Source organism: Lolium perenne, chromosome 1 (assembly GCF_019359855.2).
Source record: "Lolium perenne isolate Kyuss_39 chromosome 1, Kyuss_2.0, whole genome shotgun sequence".
NCBI classification, from domain to species: domain Eukaryota; kingdom Viridiplantae; phylum Streptophyta; class Magnoliopsida; order Poales; family Poaceae; genus Lolium; species Lolium perenne.
The window spans coordinates 235,946,489-235,972,206 of record NC_067244.2 but is presented as its reverse complement, the minus strand read 5'-3'; the positions used below and the strand labels follow the sequence as shown (position 1 = coordinate 235,972,206).

Below are 25,718 nucleotides of genomic sequence, written 5' to 3'. Positions count from 1 at the left end.
TTAGATCACACTTTTTTTTATCCATGTAAATATTCTCTTGGATAAAGTCCGGGAATATATACTTACTTATAAGTTAACATTGTCAAAATAATGAATTATACATCATGCGTATGTTGTTAGCACTCAACTACTACCTATGGGTATCATTCTTGCTGTTCCATTGACAACAATGAAAAAGGTGTACCTCCAAAATTTTAGACTGAATTCCACTTTTTTACTTCCTACTTATGCATTAGCGGCTACCACTTCTAGTGAAAATTCATCTAGATCAACCCTTTTTTCTAATGTATGTCACAAATCTTTGAGGTATTGAGGCTCAAAAATATTAGGACCGCGACAAGGAATGGAACAAATGGTGGAGAGATTTTCGCGCCACACCAATCTAAGATGTTATCTTTACCTGATGAAACACTTAAAATTCTATGATGGGATAAAACAATGTTCAAAATTTCATAGATGGGATATTTGGTAAAATTTGTATTAAATGGGGTAATAGATGTCACAAATGCATAAATATGTGGTAAAAAGTGGAATTCACTCTATCTTTTAGGAACACTTGTTAATTTGTCTCTTTTTCATAATTCTTACTCAGAAATGGTTTTTCGTCAACGCCACTAGAATTCCGCAAACATACATGACTTATTCCGCACTGAATGGAGTGGTATGAGCATGGTTCTTTAGTTGGTTCAACATACATATTACTTCTATCACCGTAGCTCTTTAAAGGAAAAGAAGGAAATGTTTGTCAATATATTAGTTCCTAGAGTGAAACTTAAACATCTTGTGAAACTTGGGTATTGTCTTAGGGTACTTCGAATGTCAACGCTCAAGGAACTGGCTTGGCAGCAACGCCAAATCTGGAGCGGGAATGCCATGACCAGACAGACAACTACATTTGTTTTTTCAAGACTGAAATTCAATGCCAAGACCTCAATATCGACATCCAGACGAGCCCTTACTACATGACAGTGGATTGATGGATAAAAACAAAAGAGATAGAGATGCCCCAAGTAGAATATGAGCATGTGAAATGTGTTAAGCTTCATGCACTAGCCACTTGAACCAAAAGTCCGAACTGATGGAAAGGGCTAGTCAATCCACATATACACTTCACAACACCCCCACTCGCGTGTGACGGAAGAAGAGAAAGTCAACACGTGAAAGAATAAGAGCACACCGAAACAACGGTGGCTAAAGAGGGGGGCAACAACAATTTTTAGGCTTAATTGCGAAAACCATGTGAAAGCCAGGATTGAGAAAGAGAGGGAAAAACACATATCACTAGCGGGTAATAGAAGGTGTGAGAGAGGGAAAACCTTTAGTCCATTGACATATTCAATTATATTGAGAACATCTTTTTTTCGCACCATGAATTCATTTTTGTATGGGCAACCGTCTTATTCCACATATTGTATTTTTTCTCTTATCTCTAGCGTTTACGTGGGTTACATGTACATGTTTTCATCGCTCACCTCTACTAACTCTACTCACAATGACATGTTTGATGTCCATTGACATATTTGAAGCCAAGATTGACCTGGTCGATGCGATCAACCGCCATGACCAACAATGCTATAGAATAAAACTTGACGCGGTTGACCTCGCAACAATGTATTTTAGCCCCACCATACCCTTTTTCTCCTGCCAAAAATAAAAACAAAAAAGTTAACCTCGCTGACCCTTGGAGGTTAACTTTCCGGTTTGGACAAAGCTTTAGTCCTAAGCAAAACCCTTGGATCCGGCTTTGTGACCGCATAGCATATGTCATCTTCCCAAAAAAAAACCCACGACCGGCGTGTGGGCCAGCGGTTTCAGTGGCACGGCCGGATCATCCATCGTCAGAGCCCCGATCCAACTGCTCCAGGATTTGGATTTGGACAGCCGTGTCCGATGGCGTCACCAAACGCTGACAGGTTTTTCTTCCTTTTTTGACTGTTTCTTCCTGCCGTTCCTACTTCTTAATCTCATCCAACCTCTCCCCCCACCCCACGTCCACACGCAGCATCCAGATTCCGTCGAACCCTCCGCCGCGGAGCCCTGATTCCCTCGCGCAATTCCGCCGAGCCGCCGCGGGATCTCGCCGCCAATGGCCGACAAGGAGGAGAAACCGGAGCCGGAGACGGAGGAGCAGCGGGAGCAGGAGGAACAGGAGGAGGAGTACGAGAGCGACCTCGACGACTTGCCGCTCCCGGCCGTGAGGCGCCGGGCCGAGGCGAGCGACGAGGAAGAGGAGGAGGAGGACGACGAGGAGGTCCCCTTGCCGCGGAGGAAGGCCGGATCCGACGCGGACTCCGACGGGCAGGGCGCCGCCGAGGTGTACGATGAGGAATACGAGGAGGTGTACGAGGACTTCGAGCAAGGGCGCGGCGGGGCGGTTGCCGCGGCGCCGAGGGAGGCCGGTGCGGTCAACGGGGCAGGGGAGGCTGGGGAGGAGGCCGCGGAGGGGGAGGGGGAGGAGGGGAAGAAGGAGGCCGAGCCCTTCGCCGTGCCGACGGCGGGCGCCTTCTACATGCACGACGACCGCTTCCAGGAGGCCCGCGGCCGTGGGCGTGGCAGGTTCTCCCGTTTTTCCATCTCAAATTAATTGCTCAATTCCGCTACTGCATCCGTGATCATTGCTGAATATAGGTTTTACCCAATTGTTTGTTACTTCCATCGAAATTGCTAGTCAGTTTACTTAGCCTCTGAAGTTATTGAATACCTGAACACTGCTGTGTAGACCTACTTTATTATCCCTCTAGAAAAATTGCCACGGAACTAGCAAAAAGGTAGTGAAACAAAACAGCAATATAACCAAAAGCTGGTTAGCCATTTGGAATCACCACCCAACTGTTCAATTTCGCTTTTCTATCTCAAATTAATCGCTCAATTTTGCTACTAGCTACGGGATTATGTTGAATAATACAGGTTTTACCCAATTGTTTGTTAGTTTCATCAGAATTGCTAGCTACTAGCTTAATTAGGCTCAGCTTGCGGTGGTTGAATACTCGAATTGTGCTGTGCTAGACCTACTTTATTACCCCTTGTAGAGAAATTGCCATGGAACTAGCAAAAGGGTAGTGAAACAAAACTGTAATATAACCAAAAGCTGGTTAGACAATGTGATTATCAGTCTACCGCGATGCGAAACTGAGCCTTAGATGCATCTAAATTTCAGTGGGAGAGGTTTCATATATGGTTAGTCTCACCAAAGTTGATGTAAAAAAGTCTTAGCATGTTAACTAGTGTTCTAAACATGTCAGAAGAGGCCAAAAACTGATACGGCACTGATGTATTTGATTCGTGTACTGACACATGAAATTCTAACGCATGCACGGCCATTACTTGCCAAAAGTTAATTGTCAATAGAAACATGGAGCAAACTAACTTGGAGGATAAGGTGCTGCATGGAAGAGTGATCTTTACTTTTCTACAAGTATATTTAGAATTAAACTCAGTAGTCATGGTACTTAACCCCACAGGTCCCCTCCACTATATATGGCAAACTACTGTTTAGCATGGATATGCTGGTAACTTGATGCCCCATTATACCAGAAACACCAATAGATACAATGCCACAGAATTGTAGATAGACAATAGCAGAAAAGCGCCAGCCTAAATTATAAGGTGTAAGTGCATGTGATATATTGTATTAGGCTGGCATAATATGTTAGTTGGTGTGATATATTATATATAAATCAGTAGTAGAAAGTTGTCGAATCCTAGAGCCAGCATCCACCGAAGTGATCTAAAATTCCAGTGAGCTAGATAACATCTACTGTGTTTGCATATGTTTTATCTCAACACACTAATTTCCGATATGTTGCTTAATTTTGTATCATAATTGTTGATACGATGCTTAATTTCTTTTCTCTCGATATTGATGGTGAACCATGATCCAGATTTCAACTGCTTCCTAATCTATCCATATTGTCAATTCAGGAGAATTTTGAGTGATAGAAATTTGTGGAATCCTAAAGAGGAGCAAGCGTGGGTTCATGACAGATATGATGAGATGCATCCACGCGGTTATCATAATGGCAATGTGAGTAGCCGAATAGGCGAGTACTCTGCCTTATCTTCAATGCATGTTCTCTTACGAAGCTGTTTTTTTTTTTGTCTTTTCTGCTTCCAGATAAGAAATCCGAGAGGCCGCTCTAGAGGGCGTGGTAACCTACCTGGCGGTAGGACTCGTGGTGGTAGCCGTGGTAATTTCAGAGGCAACAGGTCACGAGCACATGATGATAACCAGAACTACAGTTATGTTCCCAAGGGAACGCATGTTGCCAGTGATAATATGAAGAATCCAAGACCAGATCCACATGCGAATGGGAAGAACAGAGCTTCCAAACCGTCTCATTCTCATAATGATGATGTTGATAGCTTGAACATGGTTCCAAAAGAATCTCGCACTTACAATGACAATTCCAGAAGTAACAAGGACACACCAAGAGTGAGTCGAGGCAGAGGCTCTAAGCGTTACCAACCACGTTCGAGGAGTACCACTGAGATTTCGTCAGAGCAAAATAATAGGTGGGTGGAAGGTTTTCTTCTTATGCAGCCTTAGCACATTTGTTCTGATATAAAACTAACATCAGCATGTTTTGATTTGTAACCATATTTCAGATCACAGAATCCTGAAAATGCCCTGTCAAACGCAAAACTGGGTAGACACCAGCCTCAGAATTCAAATTCTCGGCCTGAACAAGGTTTTCCAAATAAGCAATCCTTTGCATCAAACTTGAGTTCAGCTTCGCCGCCCTTTTACCCTTCTCGGCCATCACAACCCAGTACTACTAGTGGACCGTTCTCACTCCCCAATGTGATGGAGCGTGTTTCTCCAACCCCACAATATGCCCCCTTGTCGAGAGGGAAGGCTTTTGTACCATCTGTTGGGCATGGCAAGTTGGTTGTTGAAGGCCCTATAAAGGGCATTGATAGCCCTGGATCACATTTGTCTCCATCATCGTCAAATAACCAATCTCCGCCAGTTTTGACTGAAGACGCTGAAACTTATTCACCTCATGGATCAAACAAGGCTACTACTCGATGGGCGGTAAAGGGACAACATGGTGACCAAGGAGAAGAGCGTGCTTCCTTTCTCTATGGCAGAGGTCATGTTCCCGGGGTTACAGGAAGTCTTTCTCTTGGTGATCAGGGTTTCCATGGCACCCCAGCGCTCTTTCCAGGTTTGTATTGGTACTCTGTGAATAACAATATAGTAACATGCTTTACATGTATGGGAAGAGAATATAGAAGTAATTCAACCATCTAAAGGATATTAATTCATACTGAGTACTAGAGATGTATAGGATGCCATGCATTTTAACGAAAAATATCGAAACCTACCTTAAACTAATATTATTTGTGATGTCTTATGTTGGTCAAGCATGAAACAAATAAACCAACTAAGTTGAACATGGTATTTTTGCTGAATATTAAGTGCTTACTAAGTTTCAATACAGAGGCATGCCGCAGGGTGCCTTGAGCAGTAAATTTTATGTTTCTGCTGGTTGATGTTGATTGGGTTCCAATTTCCATACTCCATAGGCACATAATTATGGTGCTGATAGGGTTATCAGTTTCTTGGTAATTACTAACCGAGGAAGCGCGCATGTACCATTATACAACATCCGGTTTTCTATATCTATTCTTAGTGTCTTAGTCTTACACAAATTTTAGCAACCTAACTAATGCTAGTAAATGTATCTATTCTTAGTGTCTTAGTCTTGCACAGATTTTAGCAACCTAACTAATGCTAGTAACTGTTATCTTTCATACAGTCATGCAGTTTGGAGGCCAGCATCCAGGTGGACCTGGTGTTCCTTCGATTGGTATGGCTCTACCAGGATTTGTGTCTCAGCAACAACTTGGCCTCAACAATTCTGAGATGGCTTGGTAAGAAGATTGTCTCAGTAGTTTCTATTCTGATATGGTGTGCTACTGTTGTCTATTGATTTTATGACGGGGCAATTTTCATTGTTATCAACAGCTTGAGTTTTATTATGGCTGTAATTGCCATGGTGAATTTAAGAAAATTTGTTCGGTATTACATGGTTTTATGCACAAACTGGTGTAATGTCGTTTATTCAGTTGATTGTGACATTCATAACTTAATTTCTTTTGTCTGTGCTTCTGACTGAATTTAGGCTACCAATATTGGCTGGTTCCGCTGGAGGCTTAGGACCGACTTATGGCTCGCCTTATATAGCCATGGATGGCAGCTATTATTCTCGACCTTCAGAACAGGCATCTTCACCAGTTTCTCCTAGGTATGTCAGTCAAATACTAACTATGATGCACTGCAGCAATTTAGATTTCTCAGTACAGCTTATATGGAGATATATTACATCAATTTGATTATAGTTCCATTTTGTTGCAAAGAACACCTGTCCTGATTTGAGATAGGGTTAAGACTTCTTTTTTTGAGCTGAAAACTGCAGGGGAGGCCCCACTAGTAGATTTTCTATATAAGAAAAAAATGAACAGTGAACAAAGGGGGAAGGGCGCAGTCCCAAGATATGAACAGAGGTCGTAGCCCAGGAAAGAAAAATTACAATGCATCAGGCCACATAATTTGTGGAATTCTAGCATCTTCGTTCTGATGTTAGGAGGGTCTCCTTCACAACAGTGGCATACCATGATTTAATTATTAAGTGACTTAGTTAGCCTAAGCTCTAGGACTTGTATTTTGTCATGTCACCTCCCAATATATTTTCTCGTTTTGTTTTTCAGTAGCGCTGACTGACCAATCTGAATTCATTATGTCTTATGTCTTGTCCTTGTACTTTCACTCGCCGCATTGCAAAGTTTATCTTTACTGAAATAAGGTTGAATAATTCTGGCTTTTTAATCTTGTTGCTTCTCCTTATGCAGAGAACCTAGTGCAAGTAATGCCCCTTCGCAGTTGAAGTCCTCAGAAATAACAGGTAAACCAACTTTGTTTCCTTCTCACATTGTTTGTCTACCTGATAATATTCAATTTCAGATATACTAATAGTAGTTTCTTTTCTCTCTTTTTATTAAAACTTGAAATATATTGAGTCATTTGCCGCTTTTGCAGATGTTGTAAATGATGAGTCTAGTCGACGCCAAAATAAACCTCGCCGGTAATGTTAAGAAATATATCCATTCCGCTTGGTATATGATTTTAAATAACACAAGGTGTTGATATCATTTTACATCTTGTTACAGGTACTCGGAGATGAACTTTGGACAATGAGCATACGATGATAATCAATGAACACTCATTTGCCAGCTTTGGCTCTTTGCAAGACCTATTATCTCAACGAGGTCTTCCTGCATCCCTGAAACACTTCAGCATCTGATCTATAGCATTTGTGCTATTCAGTATCCAAAAAATGCCAGGTACCCATCATAAATGCTGAGCATGGCCATCATCGTTCCTTTCATTTCTGGTTTGTTTATATCAGCTGTTGGTGACCTGTAGTCCTGCCCTTTCGCTTGAAACTTGATAGTACGTAAATGTTCACCACAGTAGACATTGCATGCCTGCTGCAGGTCCACAGGTTCTACTAGGTGTGCCCATTAGAATGTTCATTGATGTAGGTTTTTCTTGTCATATTATGTTTAACTTATTAATAATTATGTATTGTAACGATATTATTTCCTGGGATGCGCTTCAACATTTTCTTATCACAGTGAGTAACTGAAGTATTTTTTTATTGGTCCAACCTTTCGTAGTTTAGTCATAACAAGATTGTTGGCAATTTGCCGTGCCTACTCGCTTTCTTGGATTTCAGTTTGCTCCAAGGATTTCCTATATATAGTATAATATTTTTTCTTTGGAAAATAAAGTAAAATCTTGCATCACATTATTGACTCTGTTCTAATAAAAATAGGTAGTTGAATCTTTACAATAGCTAAAAACTAAACAACTGGTACACTTAGAATCTATTGCCTTTGGAGGTCAACTTTGTGGTTTTCAATATCTTCTAAATCACGGGGAATCCTGTAGCCCTAAATTTAAGTTTTTTGTTTATTCCTCATAAATGAGCCTTGTGGATCTTGTTCATGTGTGGTTGTTCAAACGTTTCACCCATAAGGATATTTTGGTACATTACATGATCCCTACGTGCCTTCAATAGCCAGATGTTAGTATGGTTCTTGTAGCCCAGAACTTGAAGGAGCAGTTATCATTGTATACAGTGCCACCCGCATGAAAATGACAGAATGAAACGAAACTTTGTTCTTAGTTGGGTAGTTTCTGGTTATCACAAGCCATACTCATGAAACTCGGCACTGCCCTTTTGCAGGTCTGACAGTTGAAGGTTTTCGAATCCTCACTGTAATCACTTGTAGTGAGTATTCCGATGGGCTGCTGCTGCGGTGGTGCCATTTCTTTATTAGGTAATATATTGTCAAAAGTCTGAGGTGTTCAAACTTTTTATTCTGTCAGCGGTGGTTCATGTTATTTTTCTTGCATGGTTAGGTGGTACCTCCATGGCGTTGATCTTGATGATGTGTTGTTATTGAGCATCCCATTGATTGGCATACATGAGTGAAATATGAAGGATGTGACGAAGAATATGACCGGCCTCCGCTCTGCAGGCTCTCTCCCATGGTATAAGACGAGGGAATATAAGTGTTGGTTTTGCTTGTGTGCTTGTCTTTGTGGTACCTGGCTGGCTTGTCAGTTCCCTCCCTGTAAGTGAGCTCTTATATTTGTGTGCTGCATTGTGCTCCAAGATAGTGTGACAAGTTCAGTAAGAATCTGATATATATTTGAGCTATCCTCAACTTTGTTGTAACAATGGATGATAGCATTAAAGATTGAGAAATGTGCTGTTGATTTGGCCGTTGATGGTTGATTCAGATACCAACTATAGATGACTTATACTCTTGAAAACACATATAACTGAATATAGGAAAACAATGCATCCTTTGATATCTTTTTGTTGGAGAAAAACCCAGCCGAAATCACCAGGCTCAAATCCTGATGCCTGATGGTGTATATGTTCAGATTTATGTTGGCGGTCATCAATGTGTACAGTAGTTTCCAGTCGCGCCTCACACATTTACTTGTTTGTAGCACAGGTGTAAACTCACATTGGTTTGAACTAGCACGGGGTACAAACAAACCAACACAGTGCAAACTCACATTGGTTTGTGTGCCGTATCATCACAACACAGTAACGTTTGGTGGTGATCCAGTGAGTGCCATCCGCACCTACCACTCACCCATGCAAGAAAACTTTGCCTTTCCTCTTGACTACACGAAAATATTGCGAGACACTCGTCAACATTTATCTCCATTCGACCAAGAGTCTAAATCATCAATGTGAAGAAGAATCATAAAAAACTACAAACCCGATCGTCAACATGGTGCTTGCTCGCCTCCGATTATACATCCATGGCATGGCTAGCTAGTTAGTATAGGACAACGATCGATCCATGGGCAGCATGAGTAGATTATTACTTTTTGGAACCAATGATTAGGGCCCCTCTCATGGCATTGTCATCTAGTTCATCCGTGCATGCATCTTTCAGTGTGGATCGCCAAGGCCATGATCGATCGAACAACTAGTGTACCATATGATTCCACTATTCTCTCTAGGGAGGCGACTATTGGTGGCACTAGTGCTTGCCGAGAGGTGCACATTGTCACATGCCGAGGCCGGCAACTTGCCCCCTACATACAAGCCAAAACCAACCAAAAAAAAAACATTCTACATGCACATGATTGGATGAAATAAGAACCTGATCAAAGCTCGATTCCAAGAATAGTAGTATGTTTAATTAAGTATGTATCTTTTCGATGCAGAGACCGGGTTTCAACCTTCATTACGAAAAGAAGCAGAAGAGTACTATGCATTCGTATGAGAAAAAAGAGTTATATCTTGACAAATCTAGGACATTCTTTTCCAGACCGAGGGGTAATATAGTTGTTGGGATGATTGCCAGAAACCTAAAGTTTGGCGGGTAACAACCAGACAGCTCTAGGTATCTACCCTTATCCTCCGCTTGTAACGTGCCCAGGATATATATTGCCTGTACATGCACGGTACGTCTATCACTAGCCCTTCCCATGTACTAGCTGCGTCACCGATCTCCCTGAGCAGTGGATCACTCCCATAATCCCATAACCAACACTTGTACCGTCTCCCATCATTTATCATGGACATTACTTGCTAGATCATCGACGGATCTTGACGGAAAAATTGGTCAGCCTGAGAAGCCAACTCCACACTGCCTGCACTGCAGCATGCTCTTTTAAGAACCCCACTCTGTCTCTCTCCTAGTGAGTGTGGGATCGACTGGCACGGCAAGCAGCCGGCGATGAGGCGGCTATGGAGTCTCAGCAGGGTCCTGGACTGCTTCGCGGCGTGCGCTGGCACCGGCTGCGGGTGCCTGTGCGTGCGCGGGATGGACGAGGAGGAGGAGCCATCCATGGAGAGGAAGGCCCTGGTGAGTAGCAGCAGCCAGGTGGTGAGGCTCAGGGACGTCGGGAAGCCGATCAGGACGCTGGGTTTCCTTCTAGAGCCCAAGGTACACGTTGGTTCATCTGAGAATGTGAGATCGTTGTGCCACAATCCGATATGTTTTTTGGGGTTCTTCGTCTGAAGTTCCTCTCGCTGTTTCGTTGCTTAATTTGTGTATGTAGACAGTGGAGCTGAGGGTGTCGATGCACTGCAATGGCTGCGCCAAGAAAGTTCAGAAGCACATCTCAAAGATGGAAGGTAACACAGTACTACGTGATCCTTCGTTTCCATTTCGTACTCTTACAACGCATCCTGCTTTCAGTTTTGAGGATAGGAGTAGGCTGTGTTCAGACTTCAGAGTTCAGTCTGCGGTTTGCGTGGTAGAGAAAGTATGATTAATCTTACCTTCTTAAAATCTTAATTAACCTTATAATTATTCTCTACTGGGTACTATTGAACCTACAAGTTTTATCAAATCAAATCGAACAGATTTTCAGATAGCTCTGTTTTAGCAGCTAATGAGGGGCTATTTCAGGGCTAAACCATGCTTAGCAGGGCTATATATCAGCGTTTTTTCTTTTCTCATTTAGCTTATAAAAGGCCTAGCGGTAAGTCTCCCAAGTGACAAACGACTATAGTTAGGCTGTAGCCGGCTATTTAAAATTTGCCTTGTAGTAATAATTAGTTCATGCATGATCACTTATTCACTTATGTACTTTTCCGACACAAGATAGCCAGTAGTATTTTCTTACTCATCCAAAAGCGGCAGCCACACTTGTCCAGTCTGGAAACGTGCGAATATCTCCTGTATGACACATTTGAGCTTCCCAAACCGTTGGGATATGCATGTTCAAATGAAACAAAACGTACAGCGCGAGACTGTGCACGCTTTTGTACGTCGCTGAGCATTAAACTCCAGAGCTTTTGCGCATTGTGGTACTACTGCATGCCCTGCCAGTACCTTGCACTTTGGATCTCGATACTGCTCCTGCACACCGATATCGTTGGCCGGCGCCCCAGTCTATCCCAAATAATTCAGGGGCGTTGCAGTGGCAGCAGTTAGCACGTCCTGATTCAATCCTTAGGGCATCTCCAACCGGGCGACCCAAACGGACGCGCTGGGCCGTCCATTTTGGGCCGTTTGGGTGGCCGAACGGACACCCGGACAGCGCCCCGCGTCCGCGTGTCCGTTTGGGTCGCACGCTGCGCCCAACGCGCGGACGCACCGCATATGTAATTAAAATAACAAAAATAAAAATAAAAAAGGAAAACAGCCAAAAAAACATTAAACTAGTGGTTAATTAAACTTAGCCCTATTTTGGGAAATTTTTACACAAAAGAAAGCCCTATATGGGCTTTAAACTAAAAAAAAAGAAACCCTACACAGGGTTTGCAAGCACGGTGGCCGCCGGCAGTACTACCCCCAGTAGTACTCGTCATCGTCGGCGTCGATGACGACGATGCCCCCCGGCGGCGACGCGCTGTTCGGCTCGACACGCCGGAGGGCACCGGGGACTCCGGCCAGGGCTCCCACTGCGCCCTTTCCCAGGCGGAGTGCGGATTCGGCGGGCTCGCCGGCTGCGCAGCCCGTGCCTGCGCGCGGACTCCTGCCGGAGCTGCTCCTCCGCCGTGCGCGTGGCCGAGCGCTCCTCCTCCGCCAGCGCGCGGCCCGGCACTCCTCCTCAAGGAGCGCCGCCCGACGCGTAGCCTCCTCCCCGACGGCGCGCCCGGCTCGAGGAAGGCCCACGCCTCCGCCTCGGGCGTCCTCCCCGGGCCTTCCGGCCGCCTCCTCCGCGCGAAGGTGCGCAGCGCCTCGGCGAGGTGCGGCCATTTGGCCAACTCGTCGAGGTCCCGCTGCTCGCGGGACGCCGCGAGCGCCGCCCGCAGCTCCGGGTCGTTCTCCTCCTCCCGGGGCTGCGGCCGGGGCCGGGGCGCGGGCTCGTTGATGTAGAGGCCGCCGGGCGGCGGCCAGCCCGCCTAGCGGTGTGGCCGGCGCGCGCGAGGCCGCGCCGTCGCGGATGTGAAGCATGTGCGCCGGCGCGCATCGTGCTCCACCTCGAACCACAAGTCCCGGTTGGGACTTGCGTCGCCGTACGCGGGGTCTCCGGAGGTCCGCCGGCACTGAAGCGCGGCGCCTCCGGATCTCGGCGTAGCGGGCGCGGCCGAGCCCGGGATGGGCGGCACCGGAACCCGATCCGGGCTCGGGTGCCGGCCGTGGGGGTGCACGTCCCCCACACGGCATTGGGACGCCGGCGTCCCGTGAACATCTGCGCCACCGCTACGGTGACGTAGATCCGGTCGCGTCTCGAGGCGCCGGCGGCCCCATTGCGAACGCCGGCGGCGCGACTTGCCGGCCGTCGCCGCCTCGTGGTCGTTGGCGGACGGCTCGAACTCGCGCTTCGGGGCCATGGCGGCGCGGAAGCTTGAGCTCGCGCGTGCGGCCGAGTGGAAAGTGGGGGACCGGATAGGGACAGCCCCCTTCCCGATCCACATTTAATAGGGCCGGGGCACCGGCAGTGGGCCAGCCAAAGGCGGACAGGCGGACACGCGAGGACGCCGCGTGCCATTCGCGGCCACGCAAACCCGGCCATTTGGGCCGGGTTTGCGTCGTCGACGCCGCGGCCGTCCGCTTTTGCGGTGCGTCCCGCGTTGGGCCGGGTTTTGTCCGTTTCGACCCATCCGGACGCGCGGGCTGGATGGGTCGCCCGGTTGGAGATGCCCTTAGGGCATCTCCAACCGGGCGACCCAAATCGCGCCCGTTCTCGGATGGGTCGAGCCGGACAAAAACGCGGCCCAGCGCGCGGACCCAACCCTAAAACGGATGGCCGCGGCGTCCGGGACGACCCAAACCCGGCCCAAATCTGGGGCGAGTTTGCGTGGCCACGGACGCCGAATGCTGGTCGCTCGCGTGCGCCCCTTGTCCGCCTCTGGCCCACGTGTCATAGAAATAGAAAGTTTTTTCATTGCAAAGAACCATTACATTTTTTTAATCCTACTACTTCTATCCTAATACATACGAGGCCGGCGGCCTCGCCGGCGACTCCCTCGCCGGCTCACCGTCGGGGCCGTGGATTTCACTCGACGCGGGCGGCCTGTACGCGTGAGGATTCCACTCCAGCTTATGAGCTGGGCGGCGCGGCGCAGTCTTCATCCTCCTCCTTTCCGCTCGCGCGCCTCGGGCGCTCGCGCTCCGCCTCTGACGCGGCACCACCCGCTTCCCGCATAGCTCCAGCTCTGCAGGGCGGCGCGTTCCACGGCGGTGCGCGCCTCCGAGCGGACGCGGCCGGCGGCCCTGGGCCTCGTGGTTCCCGTTCCGCCGCCACATGCGCTCTTGTCGGCTGCGCTCCGCCGACGCGCCAGCCTCCCGGCGCGCCGCTCGGGCGAGGGCATCCGGATGAGGTGGCGGGCTGCTCGCATAGCGAGCAGCTCGTTCTTCGCCCGAGGAGGTCGCCTAGTCGGCGGCGACCGGCCCGGCAGTCGCCTCGTGCTCCTTCGTCACGCGCGTGGGGTCGGCTAGGCGCTCCTCGATGGCGGCGTTGATGTTGGCCGCCGCGAGGTCCTCCTCTTTCACGGGCTCCTCCTCCGCGGCGTCCGCGGCCTCGTACGGCCGTCTGCGGTCTCGTGCCGCCCGTCCGCGGCCGCCTCCACCATCTCCGCGTCGCGAGCGCGCCCTTCCTTCTTCGCCGCCGCCTAGGCAGCGGCGCGGAGCGCGCCGTCGTCGGCGACCCACCGCGCGTCCGCGCACTCCTCCTCCTCCGTCCGCGGGAACCTAGCCCGGGCGGCGAGGGAGAGCTTGGCACACGTGGCCTGCAGGGTGCGCGACATGGCGCCGGAGAAGGTGGAGGGGGAGAGGACGGCGGAGAGGGTGTGCTGCGGTCTCTGGCCGCCGCCGTCTTTTATAGCCGGCGGCGGGCGGGAAACTTGGGCGCGAGCGCGCGCCAAAGGGCTTTTCGCGCGCGCGGGAACTTTCCCGCGCGTTCCACCGTCCACCATTGATGTCCCGTCGGAGTCCTGCCATGGCGCAGCGCCGCGCGTTGAAGACGAACCACATGGCGTCTGTTTGGGTCGCCGCGTTGGGCGCAGCGTGCGACCCAAACGGACACGCGGACGCGGGCCGCTGTCCGCGTGTCCGCGCGGCCACCCAAACGGACGGCCCAACCCGTCTGTTTGGGTCGCCCGGTTGGAGATGCCCTTAGAGCTTCTCCACCTGAACACCCAAAAAACGCCGGCAGCAGGCTATGGGGAGGGTCGGCTGCATGCACTTAGCATTTGAGGACCGCGTCTCACACCAAGTAACCTAATAGAGACAGTTAGCACCATACATGTACATGAAAGTGGGGACATAAAAATTAGAAGAAAGGAGAATTTTTAGAGGGTCATGTCACATGCAAGTGGAAAGTGGGAGACATGCAACTTTTCAGCAGAAATTGGTCGTCGACGCTCCCAATCAGCTCCCTTCGCGAAAGGATTGATACGGGCGTGCCGACTCTTTTATTGGGGTCTAAAAATAGCTGGCGTTTTTTCGGGACCGCCGATGTGGATAGTTTCTCTCCCTAAGATCCCAAAGGACTATTGGGAGGGTTATGAGGAAGAGCAGTAGAGATGCTCTTAGTTTAGGGACAACCGTCTCCAATGGCACTATGTGCTTGCAGTATCCTTAGCTTACGCTCAACCGTCGCTATGGCCCATCTTGACAGTGTGAGGGAGTCCACCCCTCCATGTTGTCTGAGCATTCGTTGGGGATGCCCATAGTCCGCTTTAAGCGGAGCGGATGATCGGCTCCGCTTATCCTCTCTCAAACGATAGGTATATATGGGCTTGCCCTGTTCAAGCGGAGCGAACGCGTATATGTTTCACTGTTTCGCCATTCACGGACGCGTCTTTGTTTCGCTAGTGCTAATGCTAAAGGCTAAAACAGTAGAACAAGACATGAAAAAAAACCCGGTTTTCTTATAAAAAATTCAAAGTATGCAATTTTCAAAAAATCGAATAATTTTGAAATTGAATATTTTTTAGAATTTTAACATTTTTTTATTTAAAATATTTTGAAACCTAACATTTTTGAAGACTGAACATTTTAAAAGTTGAACTTTGTTTAAATGTGAACATTTTTAGAATTTGAATAATTTTAAAATTTGGACAATTTTAGAATTTGAACATTTTTAGATTTTAAACATTTTTAAGGCTGAACAAATTCGAAAAATGTTCAAACTGCAAAATTTGGAGAAGTAACATTGTTAAAATTTCAAATTCAAAAAATGTTTAAACTACAAAATTGTTCAAATTCTGAAAATGTTCGAATTTTAAAAATGTTCGAACTAGAAAAAATGTTAAAACTAGAAAAAAATGTTCAGATTTAAAAAATGTTCTACTTTGAAAATTGTTCAGCTTTTAAAAAGTTCAAACTTTAAAAATATTGAACTTGAAATTTGTGTAGATTTCAAAAATTATTTAGTCTTGAAATTGTTCATATTAAAAATAAAGTAGAGAAAAGATGAAAGATGAAAAAACCAGAGAAGAAAACCAGACACAAAAAATAAGAACCGGAAGAAAACCAAATAGTAAAAAAGAAAAACCGAAGAAGACCACAAAGCAAACAACGATGCGATCAAAGCACGCAAAATCGGAAAAGAGCCTCTATCGCTAGTCGTGGGCCGGCTCATGGAATCCCGTCCGTGTGCGGCGCCCTAGATACAGATCGCATTAAGCGATGAATAGGGATTGCCGCATTCGTTGCCAATACTTCCTACCTCAGATGTGGGCAAATCCTATACACCGACCAGGACGGCCGCTACAGCGCCGCACACCCCCCGCGCGCGGTATGGGCTGGTCTGGTCGGCCCAGTTCGCCTCTTTTTTTCCGTTTTCTGTTTCTGTTTCTTTCTTTTTTTTTCTTTTTTTTTCTTTTTTTTATTTTCTGTTCCTTTTTGTTTCTTTTTTGTTTATATTTATTTTTGTTCAAATTTTGAAATATTTCAAATTCAGAAAAATTTCTAAATTGAAAACTGTTCAAAATTTTAGAAATGTTCAAATTTCAAAAATATTCAAATTTTAAAACCGTTTAAATATAAAAAATATTCTAATTTGAAATCCATTCAAATTTGAAAAATGTTCAAATACAAAAAATTGTTCAAATTTGAAATCCATTCAAATTTGAAAAATGTTTAAATACAAAAATGTTCAAATTTTAAAAGCGTTTAAATTTGAAATCCGTTCAAATATATAAAGCGTTCAAATTTGGAAAAATGTTCAAATTTCAAAAAAAATTAAATCAAAATCTGAACATTTTTAAAATTTCCAAAATTTCGAATCTGAACGCATTTTGAAAAATTTGTTCTCCAAAATATATTTTTAAAAGTTAGATAAAAAAATATATTAACAAAAAAGAAACAGCAAAAAAAGAAAAAAGTACCTACTACTAATGGGCCGCGGCCCAACCAACCGGCCTGGAAGGTGGGGTGTGCGGTGGCCCGTACACACCGACCAGGTCGGTGTACAACATTCCCCAAGATGTGCGCGACTTGCGTGGCCTCTCGGGCCGGTTACAGTTTGGTTGGTTCTCAAAGTGTTGCTTGATTCTAAAACGGGGAACCCATCCTAAGCTGCTGTATGCCGACCGGGTCGGCACGTACGAGGTGCCGCACACCCCTCCGACCCGGCGGCTGTTAACTGGGCCGCGGCCCATCAGGTAACCTCCTTTTCTTTTTTTCTTTTCTTATTTTTTTCTTTTTCGGTTTATAGTTTTGTTTTTAAAAACTAATATTTTACAGGTTTTTTATGTTTTCAAAAGTTGTTCAAAATTTTCTGTCTACAGATTAAAAAAAATCGAATTTAAATCCGTTAAATTTTTAAAATCGTAAAAAATTTAAAACTCTTTAAAATCTAAAATTTGTTCAAATTACAAAATTTGTTAAAATTTGGGAAAAAAGGTTCAAAATTTAAATTTGTACAAATTTTAAAATTCGTCCAAAATTTGGAAATTCGTTCAAGATTAAATTTTGTTCCAATTTCTAAATTCGTTCAAATATAAAAATAGTTCAAAATTTAAATTTTTTTCAAATTTCAAAATTCGTTCAAGATTCAAAATTTGTTCAAAATTCGAAATTCGTTCAAATTCTGTCAAACTTGAGCATTTTTAAATTTCAAATTTTTTGAAATTAAACAGAAAAATAAAACGAGAGAACAAAAAAGAAAACAGAAAGGAAAAACAGAAAACTGAAAACGGAAAAGAAAAAAGAAAAAAGAAAAGGCGAAAAAACAGGAAAAAGTGGCCTAACTGGGCCGGCCTACACCGCCGCGCGCGGGGGTGTGCGGCGCGGTGCAGGTGCCGACCTGGTCGGCATATAGGAAATGCCGCTTGGATGGATTGGTTGGGCTTCTGTTGTTTGGTTCTGCTGGGCCTAATCCAAATTTTGAACATGTGACTAGAGACAGGACGGATCTAGGATAACAAATTTGAGCAGGACCAAGTTAACAGTACCAGGTAGTAATTTAAATTTAATAGTTAATTTTTGTTTACATTTGATCTAATAACTTTTTCTTGCTTCAATGATAATTATGACATTCACCTACTTCTTCAACCAGACTCCTAAGTTTTTCTTCTGGTGCAACCAAATTAAAAGCTTCTATTATAGATTCCTATGTTTTTTTTATTTCTATTGATTCAATATATATGACATGCCATCTAAATCCCAGTATTCTACATTTTCGATATCCGGAAAACAAAGAGGTGCTTATAATTTTAGAATATAGTTACAATCTATCTTTTTTAAAACAAAAGAAAACATCCTTGTACATAATATAATACTATATATAAAAGCCCATGGCTTTTGCCCTCAAAAGCCCATGGCTTTTGCCCTCACCTCATTCATCTAGCCATTGTTCATGTGTGAACAGTGCATATGAACAATGCCATATATGCCTTCAAAAAAAAAACAATGCCATATTTTTTTTGCTTTTTTCTTACTTTCAAAAAATAAATTGAATTTTTTAAACTTCTTGATAGTTTTTTGTAGTGATTTATTGGTAGAAATATTATACAATAACTTAGTTACCTGCGGATAATACATCACCCTAGCATAATTGTTTACCGGAAATTCTAATTGCCGCGATAAAGATTTCCCACTAGTTCTTGTGACGCGGTAACCACCTATATTTTTCCCAAAAGCAATTTATCAGTAGAAGTCTTGAACGTCAACAATAATTTGCCGATGTCAACTACGAAACAGGTCGTTAGCTAATAGTAATTCATTCATGGCGCATATTTCCAACATTGGTAATTTCCTGATGGTGCACAAGTGTAATTTTTTTTTACACAAATCTTCAATCGCAAGCATAATTTTGTACAGTAATTACCAGTCAGCAATTCTATGCCGGTTCATAATTCTTGACCAGTAATTTCGAAAAAAATCCAACATTCGCCACCACTATTACCAGGAAAAATAATGTTGTGCTCTTCCATGGTACAATCAAAAAAATATACTTACTCCATTGTACATCGTCTCTTTCATCTAGGAACAAAACTATTACCTTCTTCTTCGGTACCTGGCTACCTTTAGAAATATATACTTATTTCACCACCCGCTGCCTTTTTTGGCCGGAGAAAATGCTATCATTTTTATGGCAATTCCGGAAACATATATACTCCACCATCCACCACCTCTATTAGTCACCGAAAATACTAATGTCATCTTTCCAGCATTTGTGGAAAAACTTTGTTGTACATCACATCTTTTAACCGGCGCGTGTTGTCCTCGCTTTGGACACTGCAGCTACTATATAGTGGTAATGGCATATTTGCCCCCCCCCCCCCCCTTTTCCACACCACCCACTTTTTTAATGGCCTCACTATTAGCGCTTCCCTATTTTAGGTTTTCTTCCTTTTGAATAAGAAAATACAGCTTCTAATGGAAAATGCTACTTTTTAGATGTTTCAACCAAGTGATTTTACACTTTTATCCTTTTTGTCTTTCCCGCTAAGGAAGTTTGACCCTTCCACTTCTATGTTTTCTTCCTGCAGTTGAGATCCCTATTAAGCAAAACTATCTAGCTCGTGCTTTCTTTGCTAAAAATTATTATTTTTCGAGCGATACCTATAGGTGCTGGAGAAAAAAATCTAAACCATTGCGTTATAAAACCACTTTTATGTTTCTTAATCAGTACTTTCACACCAACACTTTTTTGTACTTCAGTAACCCATATATTGTAGTACTTCTAAAATACTATAACAAACAATCTAATAACCAAGGGAGCGGGCGTGCCGCCGCGGCAAACTTCCTAGTTTTATGGTAAGATGTACTGTTTCTTCTTGAATAACTAAAACTCAAGAGAATCCATACTTCGCCCCTTGGATCCATAAAGTGTACCTCCTTTTGTTTGTTTTGTTACCTGGAAAAATTTCAGTTATTGTTCACACATACAAAAGTTTACAAAAATTTCCATCTACTCTAGGATTTTGGATTTATTTTGCCCACGCAAATTGGATGTGCGTGCACATGCAAACGAGCTAAACCAACCAACAGCCTTTCCTGGGACATATCCAATCCACATTCCACAAGTAGAGAAAAGATTGAGTACGACATAGCTAGCTTTTGTAAATAACTATAGCAACAAGAAGCTTTTCCCATAAAACAGAAGCAACTTACAGGATGGGCGTTTGTTGCAATTCGCCCACGGATCAATTACATGAAAAACTAGACGAATACACACACAAGAAATTCTTATTGCCAAGGGCACACGTCGTGCTCATTTTTTTAGTCTTTGTTTCTCAATTTTCTCTCGTTTTACAAAGATCGCACGAGGCCATGATACACGCCCAACCAACTAACCAAACACCTAAACCCAGTGGCGGAGCCAGTGGCGGAGCTAGGAATTAAGACGAGAGGGGGTGAATATATAAGGTCTAAAAAAATTGAGTCTATAATGTGAAGTAATGCTTGAAAGGTGAAAATAAAACAATACAAACAATATAAAGCATTGTTCTCGACGCTATAATCTAACTGATCATAATAGGAAATAATTTTGACAAAGTGGGGAGAAATTTTTCCCTAGAAAAGCTAGTTTTAAGGTAGTGTCAAATAAAAAATTTCTCCACATAGCCAGCTACCAATTATTTTGTAAGCTGCCTTAGTAATTCTTGAATTGGTTCATAAATATTGCACCAGTGAAAACACAGCCGAAGGAAGAAAAAAAGCAGGAAGGGGGAAAGTGAACAACATACGAGCTAGTTTCAGCAGGCTGCGATGCCTACACGTGAATAACATACGAGCTAGCTTCAGCAGCCGTTCAACATCCCAACTCACTGCTACCCAGCAGCACTCGCGAGCTGAGCGAGTGAGGATTGGTCCGACCGTCCGATGCTACAAGCGACCAAGGAAAAAATGCCAGTCGAGTCGAATCGAACAGATAGATATGTCACGTCTGTGTTATGGGTTTGTTCGGATGGGTTTGTCCTAACATACCAAATACTGACCCAAGTTGGCCCATTTTCTTTAGGGCTCCTTTGATTCATAGGAATTGTGTAGAAACTATGTAGGATATAGATCCTATGGGATTTTTTTTCCTACACTACTTGTTTGATTTATAGGAACATATCCTATAGGAAATAATCCTATAGGAATCTTGTAGTGCAAATCCTATAGGAAAAGAACATGAGGTCATACCTCATGAAAAAATTCATTTGGCACAATCAGGGCTCCTTTGATTTAAAGGATAGAAAAAACATAGGAATAGGAAATGTATAGGATTTGAATGGTATGTCTATTTGAAACCTATAGGAAGATGAAGTTTGTTTGATTGTAGCAAAGGAATTTTTCCATGAGGTATGAGCTAATGCTTTTTTCCTATAGGAATTACATTACAAGATTCCTATAGGAATTTTTCCTATAGGATATGTTCCTATGAATCAAACAACATGTATAGGAATTTTTCCCATAGGAACCAAATCCTACTCAATTCCTATGCAAATCCTTTGAATCAAAGGAGCCCTCCAAGAGAATTCATCTTCCTATAGGATTCTACTAGGCATGACATACTAATCCTATCTTTTTCCTATTCCTACAATTCTCCTATCCTATGAATCAAAGGAGCCCTTAGATGGTGTAGGTGTTCGAGCAAAAGCTTCAGAACGAAGCTAATCGAGGTGCCGCCACCGGAAGTCTGCATAGGGGGTTCCTGCTCCGTCCCAGGGGATCCGGGTCGGCCGCCCTCCCTGGTGGTGCCGCCACTGGGCGGAGCTATGTAGAGTTCAGGGGGGGACCATCGCCCCCCCATCCCCCTCCTGCCAAGAATTTTTTTGCCTAATATCCTTTCATATTTGATATTTGTTTTGGCTAAAAATAGCTTATACATGGCCAGCCAGTTAACCCAACACTTAAACCTACTCGAATTCCCTTTAACTCGTTCGACCCCGCGCGAGCGGTTGAGTTTTGTGATCGCACGATGGCTTCCTTTTTTGTCTGCCGCTAGCAGTAGTAAATCTCAAATTTTCCACGCGTCATTAGTTCCGTCAAACAATAATTTCGCTAGTAACACTAATCGTGGGTATGCCTAATTCCACATGGATCTTCTTTTTCTATGGCTAGCAGTAGTTAATCTTTAATTTCCACTCGTCATTAATTCCGTCAACCAATAATTTCGTGCAGACTAATCCTGGGTATGCCTTTTTTTTCACTGTTGTTCTTTTTTGGCTAAAAATTATTTAACAGTAGAGGGTTTTGAACTCACAACCCTGAAGATTAGTGTATAAATTTGACAAACATGCTTACCATGTGTATCATCATTCCTTGTGTTATATAAATGAAAGTTTATATACTTGAAAATACATTGTAGTTATGAAAGTTTTTTAATTCCCTTTTAACTATTCTCTTTTAACAATTCCCTTTTATGTTATTTCGTACGCTAATTCATGTTCGTTTGGATCAAATTTTATAATTCCCTTTTTTGGGTCAGTGGGTTTTATGAGGAAAATAATGGGTGGGGAAACGACTTACAACTCAAATAAACTACCACTTGCAACTTAAATAAACTACTACTTTCCACTCAAATAAACTACTACTTTTTGGATCTATGAATTTTCATATTTATCGTTGATAAATAATGGGCATAGGGGTTGTTAAATTTGAGAGCTAAAAACGGCCAAACAATATTCTAAATATAATTATCTTTTCGGGTCGATAATTTTTCATATTTACCATTAATAAATAACTGACAGAGGGTTTGATAAATTGTGAGCTAAAAATGTCCTCAAAATATTCTAAATAAAATTAGTTTTTTGGTGGATAACTTTTCACATTTACCATTGATAAATAATGAGCGGAGCGGTTGATAAATTGTGTGCTAAAATATTTCTAAAATATTCTAAATGAAATAATATTTTCGGGTTGATAACTCTTCACATTTACCATTGCTAAATAACGAACAAATGGGATGATAAATAGTGAGCTAACATTGTTCAAAAATATTCTAAATAAAATTAGCATTTTGGGTCAATTAATTTTCACACTTATCATTTCTAAATAACGAACAAAGGGGTTGATAAATTGTGAGCTAATAATGTTCCAAAAAAATATTTTTTATAAAATTAGCATTTTGGGTCGATAACTTTTCATATTTACCATTGATATATAATGGGCAGGGGAGTTGACAAATTGTGAGCTAAATATATTCCCAAAATATTCTAATTGAAATTAATTTTTCGGATCGGTAACTTTTCACATTTACCGTTAATAAATAATGGATGAAGGGGTTGATAAATTTGAGAGCTAAAAATATCCTTAAAATATTCTAAATGAAATTAGCTTTTTTGAGTCGGTAACTTTTCACATTTGCCATTGATAAATAACAGGCGTAGGGGATGATAAATTGTGAGCTAAAAATGTCTCCAAAATATTTTAAATAAAATTTCCTTTTTTTGAGTCTGTATCTTTTCACATTTACTGTTGATAAATAATGGGCGTAGGCGTTGATAAATTGTGGGCTAAAAATGTCCCCAAAATATTCTAAATAAAATTTCTTTTTTGAGTCGGTACCTTTACACATTTATCGTCGATAAATAACGGGCAGGCAGCTAATAACTTTTTGGCTGAAAAAAAGTTATTGAAACATATTAATATGGGTGCTACTTTTACAGATCTTATCTAGAACGGTTTATTGGTGAAAAAAGATCTCAAATTTAAGTTGTCCTTTTAGAGATGAAACATGCTGAATTTTCGAATTTGGAGAGAACGTTGAATCTGATCCTTTTCTGCTCGTGAGTTAAAGTGGCTCTGTAGATTAGTATAAAAGATGCGTCACTATTTTTTACAGAAAGGCGCTATAGTTCTATTGGCTAGCTCGAGGTATGCCGCGTCCTAGCACAGCTGATAGCTGGTTCGATTGGATTCTATGTTGAAGCTAACACGGACACAACAACAAGCAAATAAACGGAAGCTTCCTTCAGCTTGGCATGCTATGCAAACTAGTACTACTGCTAGCCGTAAGTTTCCTTTTCGAATGCTAATAGGAGATTAAGTAACCTTGGCCATTTGTTTTACTATTAATGTTGGGTATCCTGTTATTTTTTTTTTTGGGAATGTGATGCTTCTTTGGCTTCTCACGAGCGTGACTAGTTTTGCGATTTCACTGCTGCAGGCGTGACATCGTTCGAGGTGGATCTGCATCGGAAGAAGGTGGTGGTGACCGGGGACGTGACGCCGTTGGAGGTGCTGCAGAGCATCTCCAAGGTGAAGCTCGCCCAGCTGTGGATGCCCCCTCAGCTATGCTAACCAACCAACCGATCAGTTGGTCATGCCGCCATGAACATATGCACCGCCGGAGACCATTTATCTTCGACGCGGATGCCATGCCCGTGCGTGTGCTGGCCGACCATTTATTTCCCTCGAAAAGGCTGTGGCACATATGTTATACTTCCTACATTTTATAAAGTATGTTTCTTTTTTTTTTGTTTCTAAATTTAGATATATCTAGATAGTAGGAGATGTCTTTGGAGTATGGGTGTATGCAACCGAAAAAACAACATAAAGCACTGTGCTGAACATTAAACCCACTGTATTTGACTATTTCTTGATAAGAGAAAGGTAGGCACCAATAACACCTAGTGTCTCCACCGACAATAATGTACACAGCTAAAAATAAATAAATAAAGAGAGAGAACAAACAAAGATCCATCATAGTGATGAAACACTTGCAATGGAAGACCTCTAACCACAACAAAAGACAACACCTAGACTACAAAAGAGACTCTCCAAAAGCAACATCTTTAAGAAGGAAACAATGCACCCGCGTATTTGACTATTTGTGCATCCGTGTTTAGAGTACGCGATTATTTCTAGTGGCGTTGTGACTTATAGGTCAACTTTCAACTGCCTGTTTCTCTTCATGATTCGAGCTGCAGAATACATAGCCATCACGAGTAAGTTCTAATATTTATAGCTTGGTCGGTACATATTGATTACACACATCATGACATTTTTTAACGGTGGATTTTTGACTGATTGGTCACGGTGCCCCTGGAATTGCATTTCTGTATTGACATGCCGCTACCATCCTGCGTATCAATGTTGTCGGCGGGCGCCACTCTAGCTAGCAATGGCACCATGGAATGGGCATTGCTTTGAAAAAAAAATGCTAAAAAATTACTTAAGGGTAAAGCCTGAGTCCCTGGTGGAGATAGTCCATAATGTCATCTACTCCCTCCACATCAGTTCATAGTCCTGCAAGTGTGTACCTAGGTCACCAATTTAACCTATATCATATAAACTATATAACATAAAATTATACCGTAGGAAATGCAATCTGAAGTTTATATTGATTTTTTTTGTAATGTATACCTCATATTTTGTTGGTCAAATTGATAACCTAAGGCTACGTGTAAGATTAACAAACACACATGGAGGGAGTAGAATCTACATGAAAATAATTCATGATGCAGAAAGGTTTATAACAATAAATATGAGGCCAATGCATTGGTTTTTAATGTGCTATCATAGTTGTGGTGAACTGTATTTCTCGCTCAACTAAATATTTTTTCCACCGAAATATTTTGCTTTGTTTGGACAAGGTTGCTTCCTTATGAATCAACGAGACTGCTTTGTTTTGATCGCTTCCGTTTAATTTCACTTCCAGCTTTAAAGATATGTCTTTCAAACCACCAAAGAATTGTTTTGGTGTAGAACTAATTAGCTTCCAGTGAAACAAATACATGTGTTTGCTTCCAATATACCCCTTCGCATCAATATTCATTGCCAATAAATAGTGTTTGCTTCCAATGAAAAAATACATGTTTCTATCATCGTTGCTT

At 43.1% G+C, this 25,718-nt stretch overlaps 2 protein-coding genes across 2 annotated transcripts; both read left to right on the top strand.

Annotated features, from left to right (window-relative positions):
* The first annotated feature begins 1,916 nt into the window (after positions 1-1,916).
* On the top strand, positions 1,917-8,791 carry LOC127325612 (protein MLN51 homolog). Its single transcript, XM_051352423.2, has 11 exons — positions 1,917-2,556; positions 3,922-4,024; positions 4,115-4,512; positions 4,606-5,168; positions 5,763-5,877; positions 6,129-6,251; positions 6,856-6,908; positions 7,043-7,088; positions 7,174-7,347; positions 8,256-8,349; positions 8,432-8,791. The coding sequence occupies exons 1-9, from the start codon at positions 2,087-2,089 to the stop codon at positions 7,199-7,201; spliced, it is 1,899 nt and encodes a 632-aa protein (XP_051208383.1). The 5' UTR covers positions 1,917-2,086; the 3' UTR covers positions 7,202-7,347; positions 8,256-8,349; positions 8,432-8,791.
* A 974-nt stretch (positions 8,792-9,765) lies between these two features.
* On the top strand, positions 9,766-24,460 carry LOC127325620 (heavy metal-associated isoprenylated plant protein 28). The gene is made up of 3 exons (XM_051352431.2): positions 9,766-10,488; positions 10,604-10,679; positions 24,050-24,460. The coding sequence occupies exons 1-3, from the start codon at positions 10,279-10,281 to the stop codon at positions 24,181-24,183; spliced, it is 420 nt and encodes a 139-aa protein (XP_051208391.1). The 5' UTR covers positions 9,766-10,278; the 3' UTR covers positions 24,184-24,460.
* Positions 24,461-25,718: the final 1,258 nt, after the last annotated feature.